This window comes from Megalops cyprinoides, chromosome 14 (assembly GCF_013368585.1).
Source record: "Megalops cyprinoides isolate fMegCyp1 chromosome 14, fMegCyp1.pri, whole genome shotgun sequence".
Lineage (NCBI taxonomy): Eukaryota > Metazoa > Chordata > Actinopteri > Elopiformes > Megalopidae > Megalops > Megalops cyprinoides.
The window spans coordinates 9,312,678-9,328,477 of NC_050596.1; the positions used below are offsets into that span (position 1 = coordinate 9,312,678).

The 15,800-nt window shown below is 40.9% G+C and overlaps 2 protein-coding genes across 2 annotated transcripts; both read right to left on the reverse strand.

Annotated features, from left to right (window-relative positions):
• Positions 1 to 5,021: 5,021 nt before the first annotated feature.
• On the reverse strand, positions 5,022 to 10,183 carry LOC118789575 (regulator of cell cycle RGCC-like). Its single transcript, XM_036546058.1, has 5 exons — positions 10,003 to 10,183; positions 9,405 to 9,581; positions 6,712 to 6,822; positions 6,551 to 6,613; positions 5,022 to 5,967 (listed from the first exon to the last, which is right to left on the reverse strand). The coding sequence occupies exons 1-5, from the start codon at positions 10,034 to 10,036 to the stop codon at positions 5,960 to 5,962; spliced, it is 393 nt and encodes a 130-aa protein (XP_036401951.1). The 5' UTR covers positions 10,037 to 10,183; the 3' UTR covers positions 5,022 to 5,959.
• Positions 10,184 to 13,451: 3,268 nt separating this feature from the next.
• On the reverse strand, positions 13,452 to 15,242 carry zgc:101559 (uncharacterized protein LOC492776 homolog). Its single transcript, XM_036545294.1, has 2 exons — positions 14,980 to 15,242; positions 13,452 to 14,278 (listed from the first exon to the last, which is right to left on the reverse strand). The coding sequence occupies exons 1-2, from the start codon at positions 15,232 to 15,234 to the stop codon at positions 13,835 to 13,837; spliced, it is 699 nt and encodes a 232-aa protein (XP_036401187.1). The 5' UTR covers positions 15,235 to 15,242; the 3' UTR covers positions 13,452 to 13,834.
• Between the last annotated feature and the right edge of the window lie 558 nt (positions 15,243 to 15,800).

Consider the following 15,800-nt stretch of genomic DNA (forward strand, 5'->3'; position numbering starts at 1 on the left):
CAGTTAAGATGGTATGTACTGCAGCTCTGTCCCGGCTGCTGTCTGCAATGTCTGTCTCATGAGATCTCAGAGGCGTGAGCTGAGCAAGTCAACTGGGAAAACAGGACAGATTTGATCTTATCAGGATCATTAGCAAAGGAGCAAACTGATGCTTTCTGTAACAGGTTTGACCTTCTTCTCAAAAAACCTTTTAATGGCTCTCGTCCTTTTGGTTTACTGTGCCCCCAGGCCCACGTTTTCACCTTTGCCGGTATAATCAGCATTCTTGTTTCTCCATATAATTGAAATCCAAACTCAAATGCTCAAATCTCAAATTATCTACTTCAACACTCCATCTCCATTGCTCATCTTAATTTGTAGCTGGTGATCTAAAATGTATCCTCATATTCCAGCTGACTCAAACAGCCAACAATCCCCATGTAACTATTGCACATTACATTGCATGTAAAGTTCTCATATAAAAGTCCATTAGACCAACAGGACAGCTGTTCCACTGTCATGGTGGTTCATATTAATGGCCGCTGCCATTGGAAAGCCATTTTATCTGAACTTTACCGGGTTATTTTAAACTTAAGAAAAACTTAAGTTTACCCTGTTTCAAAAAGCTGTAGTCTTTGGCAGCAATACTAATGACCTAGTTTATGATAATAAACATTTCCATTATTTAACAGAACAAAGTCTGTCCTGAAGCGACAATGTGTTGCACTCAGTTCTAAGGAACATATTTAAATTATAACCATGAGCCTGATACCAGACACTTGGTTTCACTGAAAATTACATGGAAATCATGACTGAGACCAGCTAATGGATCACTTTTACACTCAAGCCACTTGAATGTAGCAACATCTTCCACTTTCTGTGTACCAGGTTTCAAATTACAGGAGACCAGAATAGATCATCAAAGTTTAAGGAGCTTTAGACATTCCAAATTTCATATATGTGATCTGTCAGACATTGACAAGAGTATTCCCATAATTGGAGTGTGACTGGAGACAGTGGCCAATAGGCAGAGTTTTAGATCCTCTTCAACAGATATTAAATTACACAAGGGATGGAATTCATTAGTCTGGTTCCTTGTTTAATATGTGCTCTGACCACCACTGCTGCAAGTCCCGTGACCTTTAATCATCAGCCTACTCTCTCTCGATCAGGATTAAAGGGTACTGATGACTCTCAGGTCAGGGGCCGGGCAAGGACAATGGACAACGCCTTCAGCCTGAAGGGCACCTAATTATCTTATTTTCGCATACCTTCACTATTGTTTTCTACCTGAGACTGTTTGACAGTGGGAAACAAAGTAAAAATACTCAAGACCAATCAAGACAATTGTGTTTTTGGATGTTACAGACCTCCTCTCTCACACCAAGTATCGCATACATAATTCTTGACTGACCAATGAATGACGTTCGAAACCACGTGTCACACACTGACATCAGATGACTCCAACGCAATGTGATACGCAAACATACAATGATTTCACTGTAAAACCTCGACCTTGCAAGGTGCACCTTGGGTCTTATCTCAATTGTCATGTACCAGGGTACAATATACGCAGTGTTCTTCACGTGCAGGGCATCTGCTGGAACTGTCCACTGTCTCCAATCTGAACTTAAAGAGACGGCAAGCTACAGGCACAGCAGCATTGAGCTTCCCTGAGGGAAATGTTTGCAGGAGATTCAGTGTGGTTATAATCCCACAAGCAGGGGTAACTGTCTGGATAAATGAGATTATCCTCTTGTCTGTCTGGGGTATCTAAGGGGCAAGAACTCAAAACAAAGTCTTGCATGGACAGGCCCAACTCTGCCCACTGTGGTTCCCCTCCTTAAATGCGTGCGCGCGCACACACACACACACACACACACACACACACACTCACACAAAATCAGAAATAGCCATGCCTTCGGAGTGATGAAAAGTAATATTTAGCTTTCCATCTGTAAACTTATGCTGCAGAAGATATTTACTTAATGCTTTAATGGACATGATAGAACAAAATGTCCACCTTCTTACTGTGAGGGATCGATTTAGGAGCATAAACCGTGCAGATCCCAAGCACCTGTTGTGCGGACTTACATTCCCATATTTTTTGCAGGCACAAATTCTTACCAGTGTCAGTGCTAAACTGCCCACACAATGTGAATAATGGCCCTGTGACTGAGGAGAATTATGATTACGCATTAAATCTGTGTCCATCAGCTGAGAGAGAGATACTTGGTTATTGATTTCCTTGCCATCCTGTACCATTTGTAGAACTCCTATTTCACCTGTTTTTTTGTTTGAGTGTTTTGTTTAAGCCCACCATTCAATCAAACAATTTTAATTGACTATGGTGCAATAAAGCTAACACACAAATAGGAAACTTTTGCCTGACATGCTTCAGATAGAATAATAAAACAGCTGGAGTCCAATTACATGAGCCCTGATCATTGTGTTAGGTTTTAATTGCGTTGCCATGCGTATGTTTTTGGCACACCCAATTCATTTTTTTTTTACAACATTTTACAATGTTTCATCTGGTTTTGGATATATATCAAATGGATTACCAGTCATGCTGTATGCAGGGCTCTGTTAAATGGCTTTGAAGACCAAATACCTGAAGTCTACGGGTGCAAATATAAAGCGATGAGCAATATGCTGGACTTCTGGCATGCAGAACATTCTGCATCACCAGACCACCAGTCAAGGGTGAATGCTTGTCTATTCCTTAGAAGTATGCTGTTACTGCTTAACGGTCTGAATGAAAGACATAGGCAAATAATTGACCTAGTGTACAGTCTAAGGATTCAATGTCTTCACATTTTCCATAGTGAGTAAACCCTCTGCGCATTTACTAGGCAGAGGTACACACACACTGAAGCAGTAGTCTCAATCTCAAAATATGAATTGTATATTGAATATGAAAAGTATTGTTTTCAACTAGCTATATGATGCAAGTTAAATGTATTATTGGACAGAGATTTCATCCTGTTAACATTTTTATGCTTGGTAGTAGTGGTTCTGCATCCTTGAACTATTTTCACAATGTATTTCTTTTTTCTACCCATGTATTTTTTTTTCTGGAAATGAGAGGGAAAGTCATGCCAAGGTTTCCTTCATACAAAAAAACACATCCATAAAAATGAACTTTCCCTCTATTTCTTCCTTTAGTAATACACAGGCACACATACATACATATGTGTAAATGTATGTGTCATATGTGTATCATATGTGTGTCACATGTACCTGACACTGCCCTGTTGTGCCCTGTCGTACCCTTCTGTCGTCTGTCATACCTCAGTATACTGTGGCCTTCCCACCTCTGCCCCCTCTGTATCTTCACCTCCACCTCCAGACATTTCCTGTCCCTCTGGATTACTGGCATATTTTCTAAAGATGAGGATTCTCCAAGTTTAGCTCATCTTTCCTGTTTGGTCAAGGGCAGACAGCTCTGTCGTCCACCCCTGACTTTCCCACACTTAGACCACTGCTGTCTGCTTGGTCCCCTGCCAAGCTGATTGCAAGCTGCACTACCAAACAGATGCCTACAAATGTCAGATTGGGTGGTTGTGCTGAAATGAAAGTCTATGGGCTATACTCAGTAAAACCTGATCTGTTGTGTCAACTTGTCTTCGAGTGCTACGCAATAAGTTAGATGAGACTGAGTGGCTTCTGACCTGGTCTAAACAATAATGACAGTCTGAGGGTGGTGCAGGCTTAAGAAACAATAAGGAAGAAAAACAAAAGAACAGGAAATATCAAGGAGCTTCCTGCTCTTAAGTAAACAGCATCTGACATCCAGCCATATTGTAATACACAAGTCCAGCACACTAGAGTATTGCAGACTTTTAAAATATTATTCATCAGGCCTGACAAAACATCACTGCCATTTTCTCTGCACAGCAGTGCAAATCAACAGATGCTCCCAGCTTGCAGAGGATCAGAGACATTATTTGGAACCCTCGGCAAGGAGATTGATTCTGGCCTTCTCTACCGGAATGTAATGTAACCACTATGCCATGTGCCCAAGCATTCCGTCGGGCGAGGCCCTATCAGCTGACAGGCCAGCTGAGTGTCCAGTCCCACCCAGCCTCCAGGCTGCCACTTACTAAGACCCTCTCCTGTCCCACCTACTTCAGCAGGGTCATGCCCCCCTGCAATTTGAGTCTCGGTGCCCTAGAGGTAGATCCAGATTGTAGGTTTATACTAAGTACTACCAAATCTGCCCTGCTTTGCCCCATATAGTTTCTGAGTATCCAGCTTTGGAAGGTTTATGGCAAAGTCACGTCATGTAGCTGTACTGAAAGAAAGCAGAAAGTAGGATCTGCTTTGGTCAATGTAAAGGTGTGACTAGACTTAAATTAAAAAAGTGACAAGTTAGGTGATTTCATCACAAGGAGTGAGTGGTGTGGCAATAGCCTGGGTGATGTGGAAAACACAACTGACTATAATGGAATTTCATTTGATTTTTTATCTATTGGTTTTGAAGCTTACACTGGAATTTTCTTAAAAAGAAGTTTAAAAGAACATTTCTTTTCTTTTCTCCTCAAAGATCATTTGTTTAATCAAAATCCAAAATAAAACACAATGACACTAAAAGTATGTGTACTTTATGCAGATCAGGCATTTTTTTACCTTGCATTTGAATGATAATATGGAGCAGCTTGAAGGAATTTGTCAGAGATACATTAATAATGTTAGTGTGTCCTTTGCCCAGGGAACAGGTGGTCCATCCCAGTTATTGACAATCACAGTATCTGCTTTATCCAAGTCCCAACTACTTAATTTCTTAACCACTTAATTGGATCATTTTTGTAGACCTTGCTAGTCTGGGTGACCATGTGTTCAAGGAATTAAATATCACCTGCTACAGGGGGATGAATTGTTTTCAATTACTCTTATTATTTAGCAAGGAGTTGTGCAGGATTTCAGGTTTCAAGTAATAAAGTTGGGCCAATGCTTAGATATCAGGGAAATACAGCTACAACATCTAATCACAATGCACCTCACCATCTGTGTAAGGACAAACTGCACAAATAACGCAATCATATTAACTGAAAATATTTATTCATCATACACACAAAAAGTAACAAAATTACTGATACAATCTAAAAAGTTTAGTCTAGAATAGTGCTATTTGTTGGAAGCCAATTCACAGTAAATGTTTCACTGTCAGAAGGTCATGCAGGTGGCACTTCATCTTATGGTACCAGGTATTTTAATTAAACTTAATTTAATTTAACAAAACAACTGCTGTCCTGACTCTGCAGTGCCACACAAATACTCTGGAGAACAAAAAATGCACTTTCATGTTGCAAATTACTACATCAACATCATGCTCTACACAAATTAAAGAACATCACATATTAAATCTCAAAATTGCTTTTAAAGTCACTAAAAATCACTTTTAAACCATTTTTGAAGGGGACAAATGGGAAAAATAGCCACACTTTAACAACATCGCTTGTAGACCGGCAGTCTGTCATTTTAAATAAAATGTATCTGTCTATTATATGCATTGAATATTATGCATGGTATTTTCACTAGCTTTCCAGTTTTAAATGTGAATTAAGACCCTAAATTCACAGTCATTAACACAAACAATGGACACGAGACAATAAAAAAAAAACAAAAATGACAAAACCTGCAACAAAAATAAGCTTCTTAGGCTGAGACAATAGAATCTGAGTCAATATTTACAAAAGATATAAAAATATATTTCACGAAATAATAGCACTGATAAATTTACAATAACCTGCTGTATGTACAAATAGAATAAAAAGCCATTTAAATAATGTTACAGCACAAGTTTCCCAGTGGGAACATAGCCAGTCCCATGCAGGGGGGAGCGTGTGGTGGTCAGTATGTTTAGAGTTATACTGCGTTTCACCATCGTTTCATCATTGCATCACAAGGCGTGGCCGTTTCGTCTCTTCCTGGACTGCATGTTCCCAAGGGGCCTTCGGACAGCTCTGGCTCCCGATCACATGCCTGTGGGCACATACAGCCACTACGCTCAGTATGGGCTTGTGGGTCCTGGGATATCAACACTATACTTAGATGGGCACTCGGTTGTACTGGCCCTCTAGCTGACATGCATCGTAAACAGCTTGTCCTCGTAAAACAGCTAATCTTCACTTTACTGCGCTGCTAAAACGAGGTTGGAGCACACTGTACCCACTAGGAGGAGTTGGTAGAACGTTCTCTCATGCAAAACCTTACAGGAAACAAATGACATTCTTCTCTTTTACAGCTCTTAGTGTGACTCATTGCAGCTTTCAGGAGGCAAATTGCATGATAAGATCATTTCTGCAATTACAAAGTTTTGGGTAAAATTCTAGATTTTCAAGGACCTGATCAACAAAACAATATTGCTTGTCATCAATGTTCTTTCTCATTTAATATGGTAAATTTATTGTGGCACCCCTATGTTCCAAAGTTTTGTAACAATTTATGCCACATTCATTGTGCTAACAAATGCCCTCAAAGACCCTCCCTCTTTAAACATCAACGGTCAGCAAAAGACCCGGCAGTTTTGTGTTCAATGGACTTTAATCACCGCGTTAACACTTACTCGCTAATGTCCTGTCAAGGTCAGCAATAAAGTCCTCCAGCTCCTTTGTGTCTCCAAGTTTAGCTGCAAACGCAACAGAGAGACAGGCAGGTTTTAAGGGTTGATGATTGTCCACTGAAACACCAGGAACGTGTCTGAAGTCACACACTCTTAAAACCCACCTCTGGGCGACGTGACAGCAGGGGACATGGGCGCGGGAGAGAAGACGGGGGTCGGGGAATTCAGCTTCTCGTCACTGAAGCTGAAGCTGTTTCTGTTGAGAGACTCCGCACCTGTAAGCGAGAGAGAGAGGACAACCGTTGTTCACCATCCCGTGTGCCCCTGGCAGCTTCCATGTGCCCCTGGCAGGTGTTGGCTCGCTGGCAGAGGTCACTGCTGGAACTGATACCAGTGCTCTGCATGCATCACATGGGTAAAGCAAACATGCAGGGTTACTGTAGGTCACTGCGAACGAGAGGGTTTCTCATTCAGGTTCAGTGCGTAATCGATGCATCGATTCTCCAAAGATGACAGCTTCAATCCCTCTCCCTTAACCACCTCCACCATTCCAGTTAACCCTGTGGTTAATTTAAAGCCAAGGTCATATAAAACTACATTCCTGTTCACAGAAAGAATATGACCTCTGTTGTAACTTTACGCATTCTTTCCTTCAGCAAATTGTTCAGAACAAAGTCATGCCACAACAGGAGAACCCAAGGTGGCCAACTTTCCACCAATGAGCGTAACTCACTGATTTTCATGGTGACAGCACTCTGCTACTATATACAGTTTCTCTGCAGTACTGTATTTGAGGGTAAAATGTTGCCCTGTAGTATTTGTAGTACATGCACAATATAAGTCCTCTGGGGAGAAAAGCAGTATTTACTAGCAAACCTATACATACAGCCATAAGCCTCTGCCTCTGATATTGAATTCGACATAATATAAACAACGCTTCAAATTCCATTCAACATCTATTCTGCTAGAGTCCCAGGAACGTCATGTTTCACCATGATGTGGTATTCATTGTTAATTTGCCTATCAGTAATGCAAAGTGCTTCAGTAAATTACACGTGACATATTACCCATTTTTACGGTCAGACATCTACTTAAGTGTTCCGCAGCGACTACCTTGCCCAGGAGAGTTATGGCAGTGGCCCAACCTGGAGAGAAATGCAGACTATAGAACCTTTCATCCAGTCCCCAATAATTCAGTTGAAAATACCGACTGAAATTTAAGTTCTGGAGTCCGCTAACGAAGAGGCTCCCACCACTTCAGTGGTGTCGATGAGAAACATGGAGCTGGCCTCAAACGCTTCCTCCATTTCACTCCTGGATTGTGGAGTTTTGGCTCTTTCTCCTCTACTGTCTCTGTGCTCTTTTTTGGCAGGATTCAACAAGAGTTCCTCTCACGCTGTTTTTTCCAGCCCCACACAGATGGGAGTCTGGGCAAGATCCAAAGCCACTGACAGCTAATTTCCCCATTTATAAGTAACGCACCCAGAAGGCAACTGTCTGTCCCAAAAATATTGCACTAAGCTGTTGGCGCACACTGGCTTTGTCTTGTTCATTCTTGGAGTGGGGCTCAACTACTTATCATATACTGCCCAGCCTGCAGAAAACAGTCCATGATTGCTCTAACAAAAAACCCTCTCTAACATGCTATTCAATGTACTGCTATCGAAAAGGAACATCTTCCCATTTAAAAGGACTTCTTGGAGATTAATTGTGGTTTATTATTGATTATTAATAATATTAATAATAGTTTAATGATAAAGTATTTCCTTACCTCATCTAAGATGTTCAACAGCACACATGACTATGGCTTTTTTCACTTTGGATATGAATTTGGTTCAGTACAGGACCAGAGGTTTTCTTCCACAAGAACACACAATTCAAATGCAAACTTTACATTCCTCTAAGGAAAGGGGAGGGTAATCAGTCCAATACGTACTACAAAGGTATGTTTATATATCCCCATAGAAACTCCCTTGCCACAACACATATGGCCGTCAAATTTAAAAAAGAAAACACAAGGGGGCATGAAACGTTTGGAAAATTTACAGAACTATCTGATTTGACAGTGTGCCTGCACAGAACGCTGTAAAATGCATTAGTCTCAGACACTGCGTGGCCTTTGCTAAGTGCTTCTGCAGCGATGAGTCCTTACGCAAGTGCGTGGAATGACTCTGTGACAACCACTCACCCGCCAAACACAAGGTCCATTGCGGCAAGACTGTGATGCTACGCGCTGTACCATATGCTTGTCCAAGCCTCACCAAAGCGGCATGTGCATAATCTTGTACCAGCTTTTGGAAGTAAACTGTAACATGTACTGAACCAATGTCATAGATTTCTATCGGCATTATAGTTTTGCCATCATAGCTTGACAGGTTTATGACCGCAGAACAGAAAGTTCACCCCTGAAATTACTGTACACTTATAAATACAGGGCTTGCAGTGTACGTTTTGGCTTTGATTACAAACAAAATATGTGGTCAGTACTGGAGTCTGCTACGCTGGGCTTAGAGTGTTGTTTTGTGAGTAGATATCCTCAAAAATGTGCGATGCGCTTTACATGGATAGTAGTTTTTTATGTGGATGTGAAGAATCGAAAAGTAGCACAAGAAAGTGAGCGGCGCAAAATAGTATTATGTCTTTTCACTATTTCAATGCCCATGGCTGGTCTCTGCCAATAGTTTAACTGTCACTCATCTGCAAAATGACGTGTTTACATATTGGTGCTAATATTGTCACCCGGGAGACGTGCAGTGCTGTTTTGAACAATCTATTGACAAGATTAGGTCCTACAAGCATTTTCATTTCAGCAAGAACTTTTTGGAAACTGCATTACAGATAGCACGTCAGTACTTACTATCGGAATCGCTGATGCCGCTGTCGCTTACGCTGGCGGTGCTGCGTCTCTTCATAGTTTTTAAATGTTCGTCGTATCTAAAATGCCTCTTTTCCACCGGAGACGTGAAATCCTCAATGACCGCGTCGAACTCGCAGAGCACCGCGCTGAGGTCGTCGTCCTCTTCAAGGAATTGTGCTGTGAGATTGGCAAGGGAAAAAAGCATCACGTTGGTTTTTCCTGACACACTGTTGCTACATTTCTCGCTACATTGACTTGCAAAGCTGCATTTGTCTCTTGGCACTATCATTTAAAGAGCTGTTTATTATCAGAAATTGTATTACCTCAATTTCTCCATGCAGTTAGTAACATTTGATCAACATGCTATGATGCATCAGTATGTCCATTCATGTTTCTATGCCTCCAAAAGGCGCAAATTAAGTTAACTTGATGCTAGCCAGATTGTATGTATTCTCTATGACAAAACATGTAATTAAAATACATAACACTGTGCAGTTACTCAAACATTTTGGCTAAGAAAGATCATCAGTCAACAAATATCCTCATCCCTCTGAGGTGCGATGCATGCAAGTGATTAGGGTGGGTTTTTATAACTTACATTTGCTCTGAGATTTCATTTTAGGAGATTTCATTCTTGATTTTCAAAGATCGTAAATCGCCTTGTCCGAAGCACACTTCAAATGAAGCGAAAATAGACCTCCCAAGTATTGTCGAATGGAGTTGTTGATTTTCACCCTACTCCCAGATCCTCGCGTCTCGTCTGTCAATCCTGCTGGTTTTCAGCTCAAGACTCCTTTTAAATGCTCGCCGACTCCGGTAGGAGGCGGTGACCGGAGGAGGCGAAGGCGGGGTAGAGGGCGTGCTGCATCAATTTACCAGTAGCACTGCTTTATTTACCAGTTATTCCAAGGTCAGTTACGCACTGGCGTTATCCCCCAGCCCCCAACCCGCCCCCAAGTATGTTTGTAAACAACTACCGTGGCACTTGGCTGGAATTTAGGACATAGCTACATATAATACTTTCATATTTTTACCCATGACCCTGCCCTGACCACCTAACTCCTTCATCTCAGGTTATTCATGGACAGGAGTGAAGGCTGAAACGTGAGAAGCTCAGGCCCGTTTAGGTGAACAGAAATTATATAAATCTGGCAAGACCTTGTTTCCGATCCGCTAGAGTCTTCATCATCGTCATATGCGAAGATTATAAAGTTGCAAGAACTGCATATATATTTGTGTGTGTATAGAAGTATATGAGGTGTTGATCAAAGATTAGTATTGCCTTTTTCTTTTGGTCCGAAAATCCTGTGAAGTGTAAAAGTGGTCAGCTTCTCTTTACTCTGGTGCGGTATATCCATTTCAATGAGAACGTTCTCCCTAGTCATTATCCTACTCGTTCCTCTTAGAACTGATATATGAAAAGCCACCTGTAAAAATGCAGCTGTCATTCGCTTTTTGCTCTGTCGTTTATAAAATCAATAAATCAAAAAATAAATAAATAAATAAATAAATAATAAAAAATAAAAGTCACATGAGTTATATAGGGTTTGTCTCAAAATTTAAATTTGAAACACTGTCGAACAAGTTTCTCTTCACTATAGAGGTCAACACTTGTGAAAACGAAATAAATACATGGAAAAATAAAATGCTTGTGTTTCTAAAGTCGTGTATCTATATATTTATCACAATAACGATATCGATTTGTTTATTTTGGTAAATGTTCTCCTCTATACATCATCAATAATTCGCTGAGAAATAAACAACGCAGTTTTTGGCCCTGTGGCTCTGAGTACATTAAGTTAACAGCGGCATCTAGTGTTCTGTAGAGAAACTACCGCAATTATGACTGGAAGCTGACTACTGCATTACATTTTGAGATAAATAAGCAATTAGGAGAGTCAATGTATTTGAAACACACAGTACATACGCAGTTTAATGTGCCATACCCCCAACACACACACACACACACACACAATGGAGCACATTTCAGAGCAGGGCCCAGATGTTACAGATCCTTAAATACCCTTCATCTCACCATTTGTCTCTCCTTGTATTCAGCCATTTACCACATACCTAGCTGCACATCACATTCTGCCCTTGAAAGAAAATAGACGAACGACAGCCATCTCGGTTGTGCATTGATGCTAGACAACTAATTCCATAACCAAATGACTAATATAATACTAAACTGACAATGCAATATCAATAGACCACAACATGCTTCTAAAATACTTTCCCTATCATTTCTGATCTAAAAACATCACCTTGTTTGTTGACACACAACAAATAGCAAGGATACTTGCTTGAAATGACCAGCTAACTGGTGGGTCACCGAAATTTCAGCCAGAGGGTATAGTAGGTAAGATATCTAGCTAGGTATCAGCAAAATTAGCTACTAAATTTTGTTTTCAGTTTTCTGTTAGCTATCTAACTGACAATAATTGGCTAGATGGCTAACCTGTTCGCTACCTATATTGGTCATTACGTTTTGTACAATGCTTTAAATGTTGAATTAAACCGTACTTGTTATTCATGGTGAAAGCATCTGTAAACAGGGGTTTTAATAATGTACAGTTAATGTATATTTACAGAAAATTCTGGGGGGAAATGAGTTTTCATTAGCTGTATTGCCAGTTTAACAATGCAAGATATTGTAGCCTAGCATCAGTATGTAGGGTGTGAGCAGGTCGATGTAAATCCAGTCATTCTGAATGGTTTAGAAATCATTTGTAAAATCTTTTTTTTCCAAAATGGACACATGGAGGAATGTAACATTTCCTGTGGATCAGGTACAAGTCCTTCCATTAAGTGAAATTCTAAAGTTGTTTTGATGGTTTTTGTTAAAAATGGGTAGTTAAGCCATGAAACACTAGAACACCATTCTTCATAGAATAATTTGCTCATTTTGTTATGGATAGAGTGATAGTGCCTGACTGCTGCCATTTTCAAATCCCAAACTTTGTTTCATGTTGCTGTCTGATACCTGTGGGTAAAACACCAGGAAACAAGTGCCTATAGTTAATAGTGGACTCAAACTCAACTCAACTAATGTTCACTGATGGGAAACGACATTGTGTAAAGATTTAAGTACTTAAGCACCTTGCCAACATTGTAGGCTGTCTGTGCTTGGACCATTTTTACCATCTCTTTACCACTACATATCTAGGTCCATTACAGATTCCTTTTCTGGACACCCTGCACAAAATTCTGACAATTCTTACCTGTAAGGCACTTCAGTGAGTAAACAAAGTAAACTTCATTTGTTCAGTGTAAAAACCTTGATATTTTTCTTTAAATTAAGATTAAATTTCAATTTCAATATTTAAAGTATTCCACACAACATGATTTAGCTGAATGCTAAATAAAACGTGACATATGAATAAATAACAAAGAATGTGCACAGCTGAATGAATAAGTACAATCCAATGTATTATTGCACAACCTTTATGGAAGATTTATTTTGTTCCACACACTCAATTACTTTACTGATAAAGATAAAAGCAACTTCGGAAGGACAATTTCCAAAGGATGTTTTCTTGGACCATAAGACTTGACATTTGCTGAATTCTCACTTCTATAGATTTCTTAGCTTGTGGTCAATATTGTTGATCCATGTATTCCCTTATTTTCAGGCTAGCAGCAATGATATGGCATGTTAATTACTGAATTCTATTGAAACCATGTTACAACAGTACTCACAAGGAACAAGTTCTGCAACAGATGCCTTTTGGAATCCCAAATGAACACTTCCATTATTTCTTTTAAAATTGCAGACTAAAACATAAAGTGCTTCAAAAAAGATGGAATGTCAACTTAAATACTGGCCGCCACAGAACTTCTAGCTGCCATAAAGGCATTTCCCTTTGCTACTCCATTTTAATTTCAGAGTGCCACATTCAAGAGTTCAATTAACTTCTTCAGGACTGAAACTGAAGCACTTTCAGTTTGTTTTGAAATGAGAGGCGATCCAAACTGCATTGCTGTGTGCATGTGACAGAATACAGGAAAGATTGTGGAAAGTCACATGATCTCAGACACACGCACGCTCACACACACACACACACACACTGCACAAACGACAGTTCATTCTCAAAAACTTGTCAACAACATCCTTCATCTGTGTGTTAACAAGGCTAAGGTACCCATGCTGGACTCTGCCTGACACATTTGCATCCACATTGAGGCAGCGATGCTTTACGCCCTGGACAGCTTCCTTTAACACATCACCTAACGGCTTGAGTAATCTGAAAAGAATCGAGCTCCTGCCAGCAGTGATGTTACTGCAAAGCCTGGACACACCAGGAAAAGCTGGCCTACCGTAGGAAGAGACTACTGCACTAAACCCGCTACTACGAAAAAAAAACACTTTTTTTGAGGTGGACAGGAAGCGCCACTTTAAGACCACGGCGTTTGCCCTGCTGCGGGGCGGCTCAGCACAGGCAGGGGTTCGGCAGCTCCTGCTCGTCCGCGAGGGGGACTGCACTGCACTCGCTGGGCTGCCTCAGCCGCAGTGGCTTATGGTTCTTCAGCTTGTAGGCCAGGGTGAGAAAGATGGCGTCAACGTGCTCCTTCTCGGCGGGGTCCTTGGCGGAGGTCTCGAAGAGGGGGAAGTTGTAGCCGTCTGCCATGCGCTGGGCCAGCGAGGTAGGCACCTCCCCCTTGCCCTTTAAGTCACACTTGTTGCCCACCAGGATGCGGGGCACCATGGGCGGGACGGAGTGGCGGCCGCACTCCTCGATCCACTCCGGCAGGCTCTCAAAGGAGGAGAGCTTTGTGATGTCGTACACGAAGATGATGGCATGGACGTTCCGGTAGTAGTGCTCCACCATGCTTTTCCGGAAGCGCTCCTGTCCCGCTGTGTCCCATATCTGCAGCTGAGGAAAAAATGAACTCATTCTGTCATAATCTTGGTTTTTAGAGTCAGATGTGATTTAAATAATAGCAAATAACCACAACCCAATGGATACCTAGTTTTTTTTTGTATAGACCAGTCATAGTTCAGTAAGTTCAAGTTTCCCTTTGTCAGAATGCTGAAGCATTACAAGAGGGATGAAAATAGATGACTACCATTCTGTTATGGAATAAGCATGTCAGAGCAAGAGGTATCAATCGATTAATGAAAACCTACAATCCTCCCTGCTGCCTGCATGACAAAATAATTCGATTAGATTTCAAATCTCGCACAGCTGGACTGTATACATTGTCACTGCTGGATATATGTCATTACTTTTCCATTTGATGGGTGGATCGCTATCAGTATTCTTTACCTACATCGATACCGGCTATTTTGAAATCAACTGCACATTAGAACATAAAGTTGCAGTTGGCTAATGTACTACCATTCAATTCAAAGGAAAAGACAACAGACACATTAATTAATTGAAGGTGGCGACAGTCTAGCCAACAATAGCAAGCTATCTAGCTAACGGTGTCACAATTGTTACCGTTATATCGGGCCATTCGGATCAGCATTCTATCTGAAGGCAAACTGTATTAGCAGTTACTGCTTCAGCAAATATTAAACCCTGTCGTTTTTCACCGAGCTAGCTAAACTAGCCACATTATTTTTTCTCACCTTGATGTTTTCCCCATCTATGTCTACTGTCCTCTCTCTGAAATCCACTCCGATTGTAGCCTCGGGGTTTTTAAGAAATTGTCCCCCGCAAAATCTGTAACTTAAACATGTTTTCCCAACATTCGAATCCCCGATCACAATGATCTTAAAAATCCGAGTCTGAACCCCCTCGTATTCCAGGTGCAACTCCTTTGCAGAACTTCTTCTATTGTATACCGTAACGAAACCATGATCACTTTTGTTTTCATTTGCCATGGCTCGCGTTCAATCGCAAAGCATCGCGAGAATAGATGAACCTGCCGTAGTGACATCGGTCAGCCCCAAAGATGTGGGTGGATTATCCACGACTGCAGCCTCTTCAATATGGCGTCTTGGGCCCAAGTAGCTATTTTGTCCACAGACTGTCATTGGAAAACTGCACGTTTCTTCGACGAAAGCCGCCGTCACGTGATAATGTTGTAAGATGCTTATCAAAGCTAATGGGATAAGAACATATTCCTTTGGTTTGACATTTTCCTGGTAACACGATAATAATAAAAACGCATGTTTGTTACAACCAATGACGAGCAGATGGCTGAACCAATGGCCGACAGCCTCGCTAATCCTACACGTCAATGGTCAGCACTCGGGCAGGTGGCGCAGAAAGCCTGCAGAAGTAATCCAACTGCTGTCAATTCATGACTGCAAACAATTCAATATTTCAGTTCCTATGAGATAACCAAGTAAAAACTGATTAAACTGATAAGAGCTGACAAATTTATAAAGAAAAATGTTGCATATTTTTGGTTAAAAACATTATGTATTTTTTGGATAAAAAATGT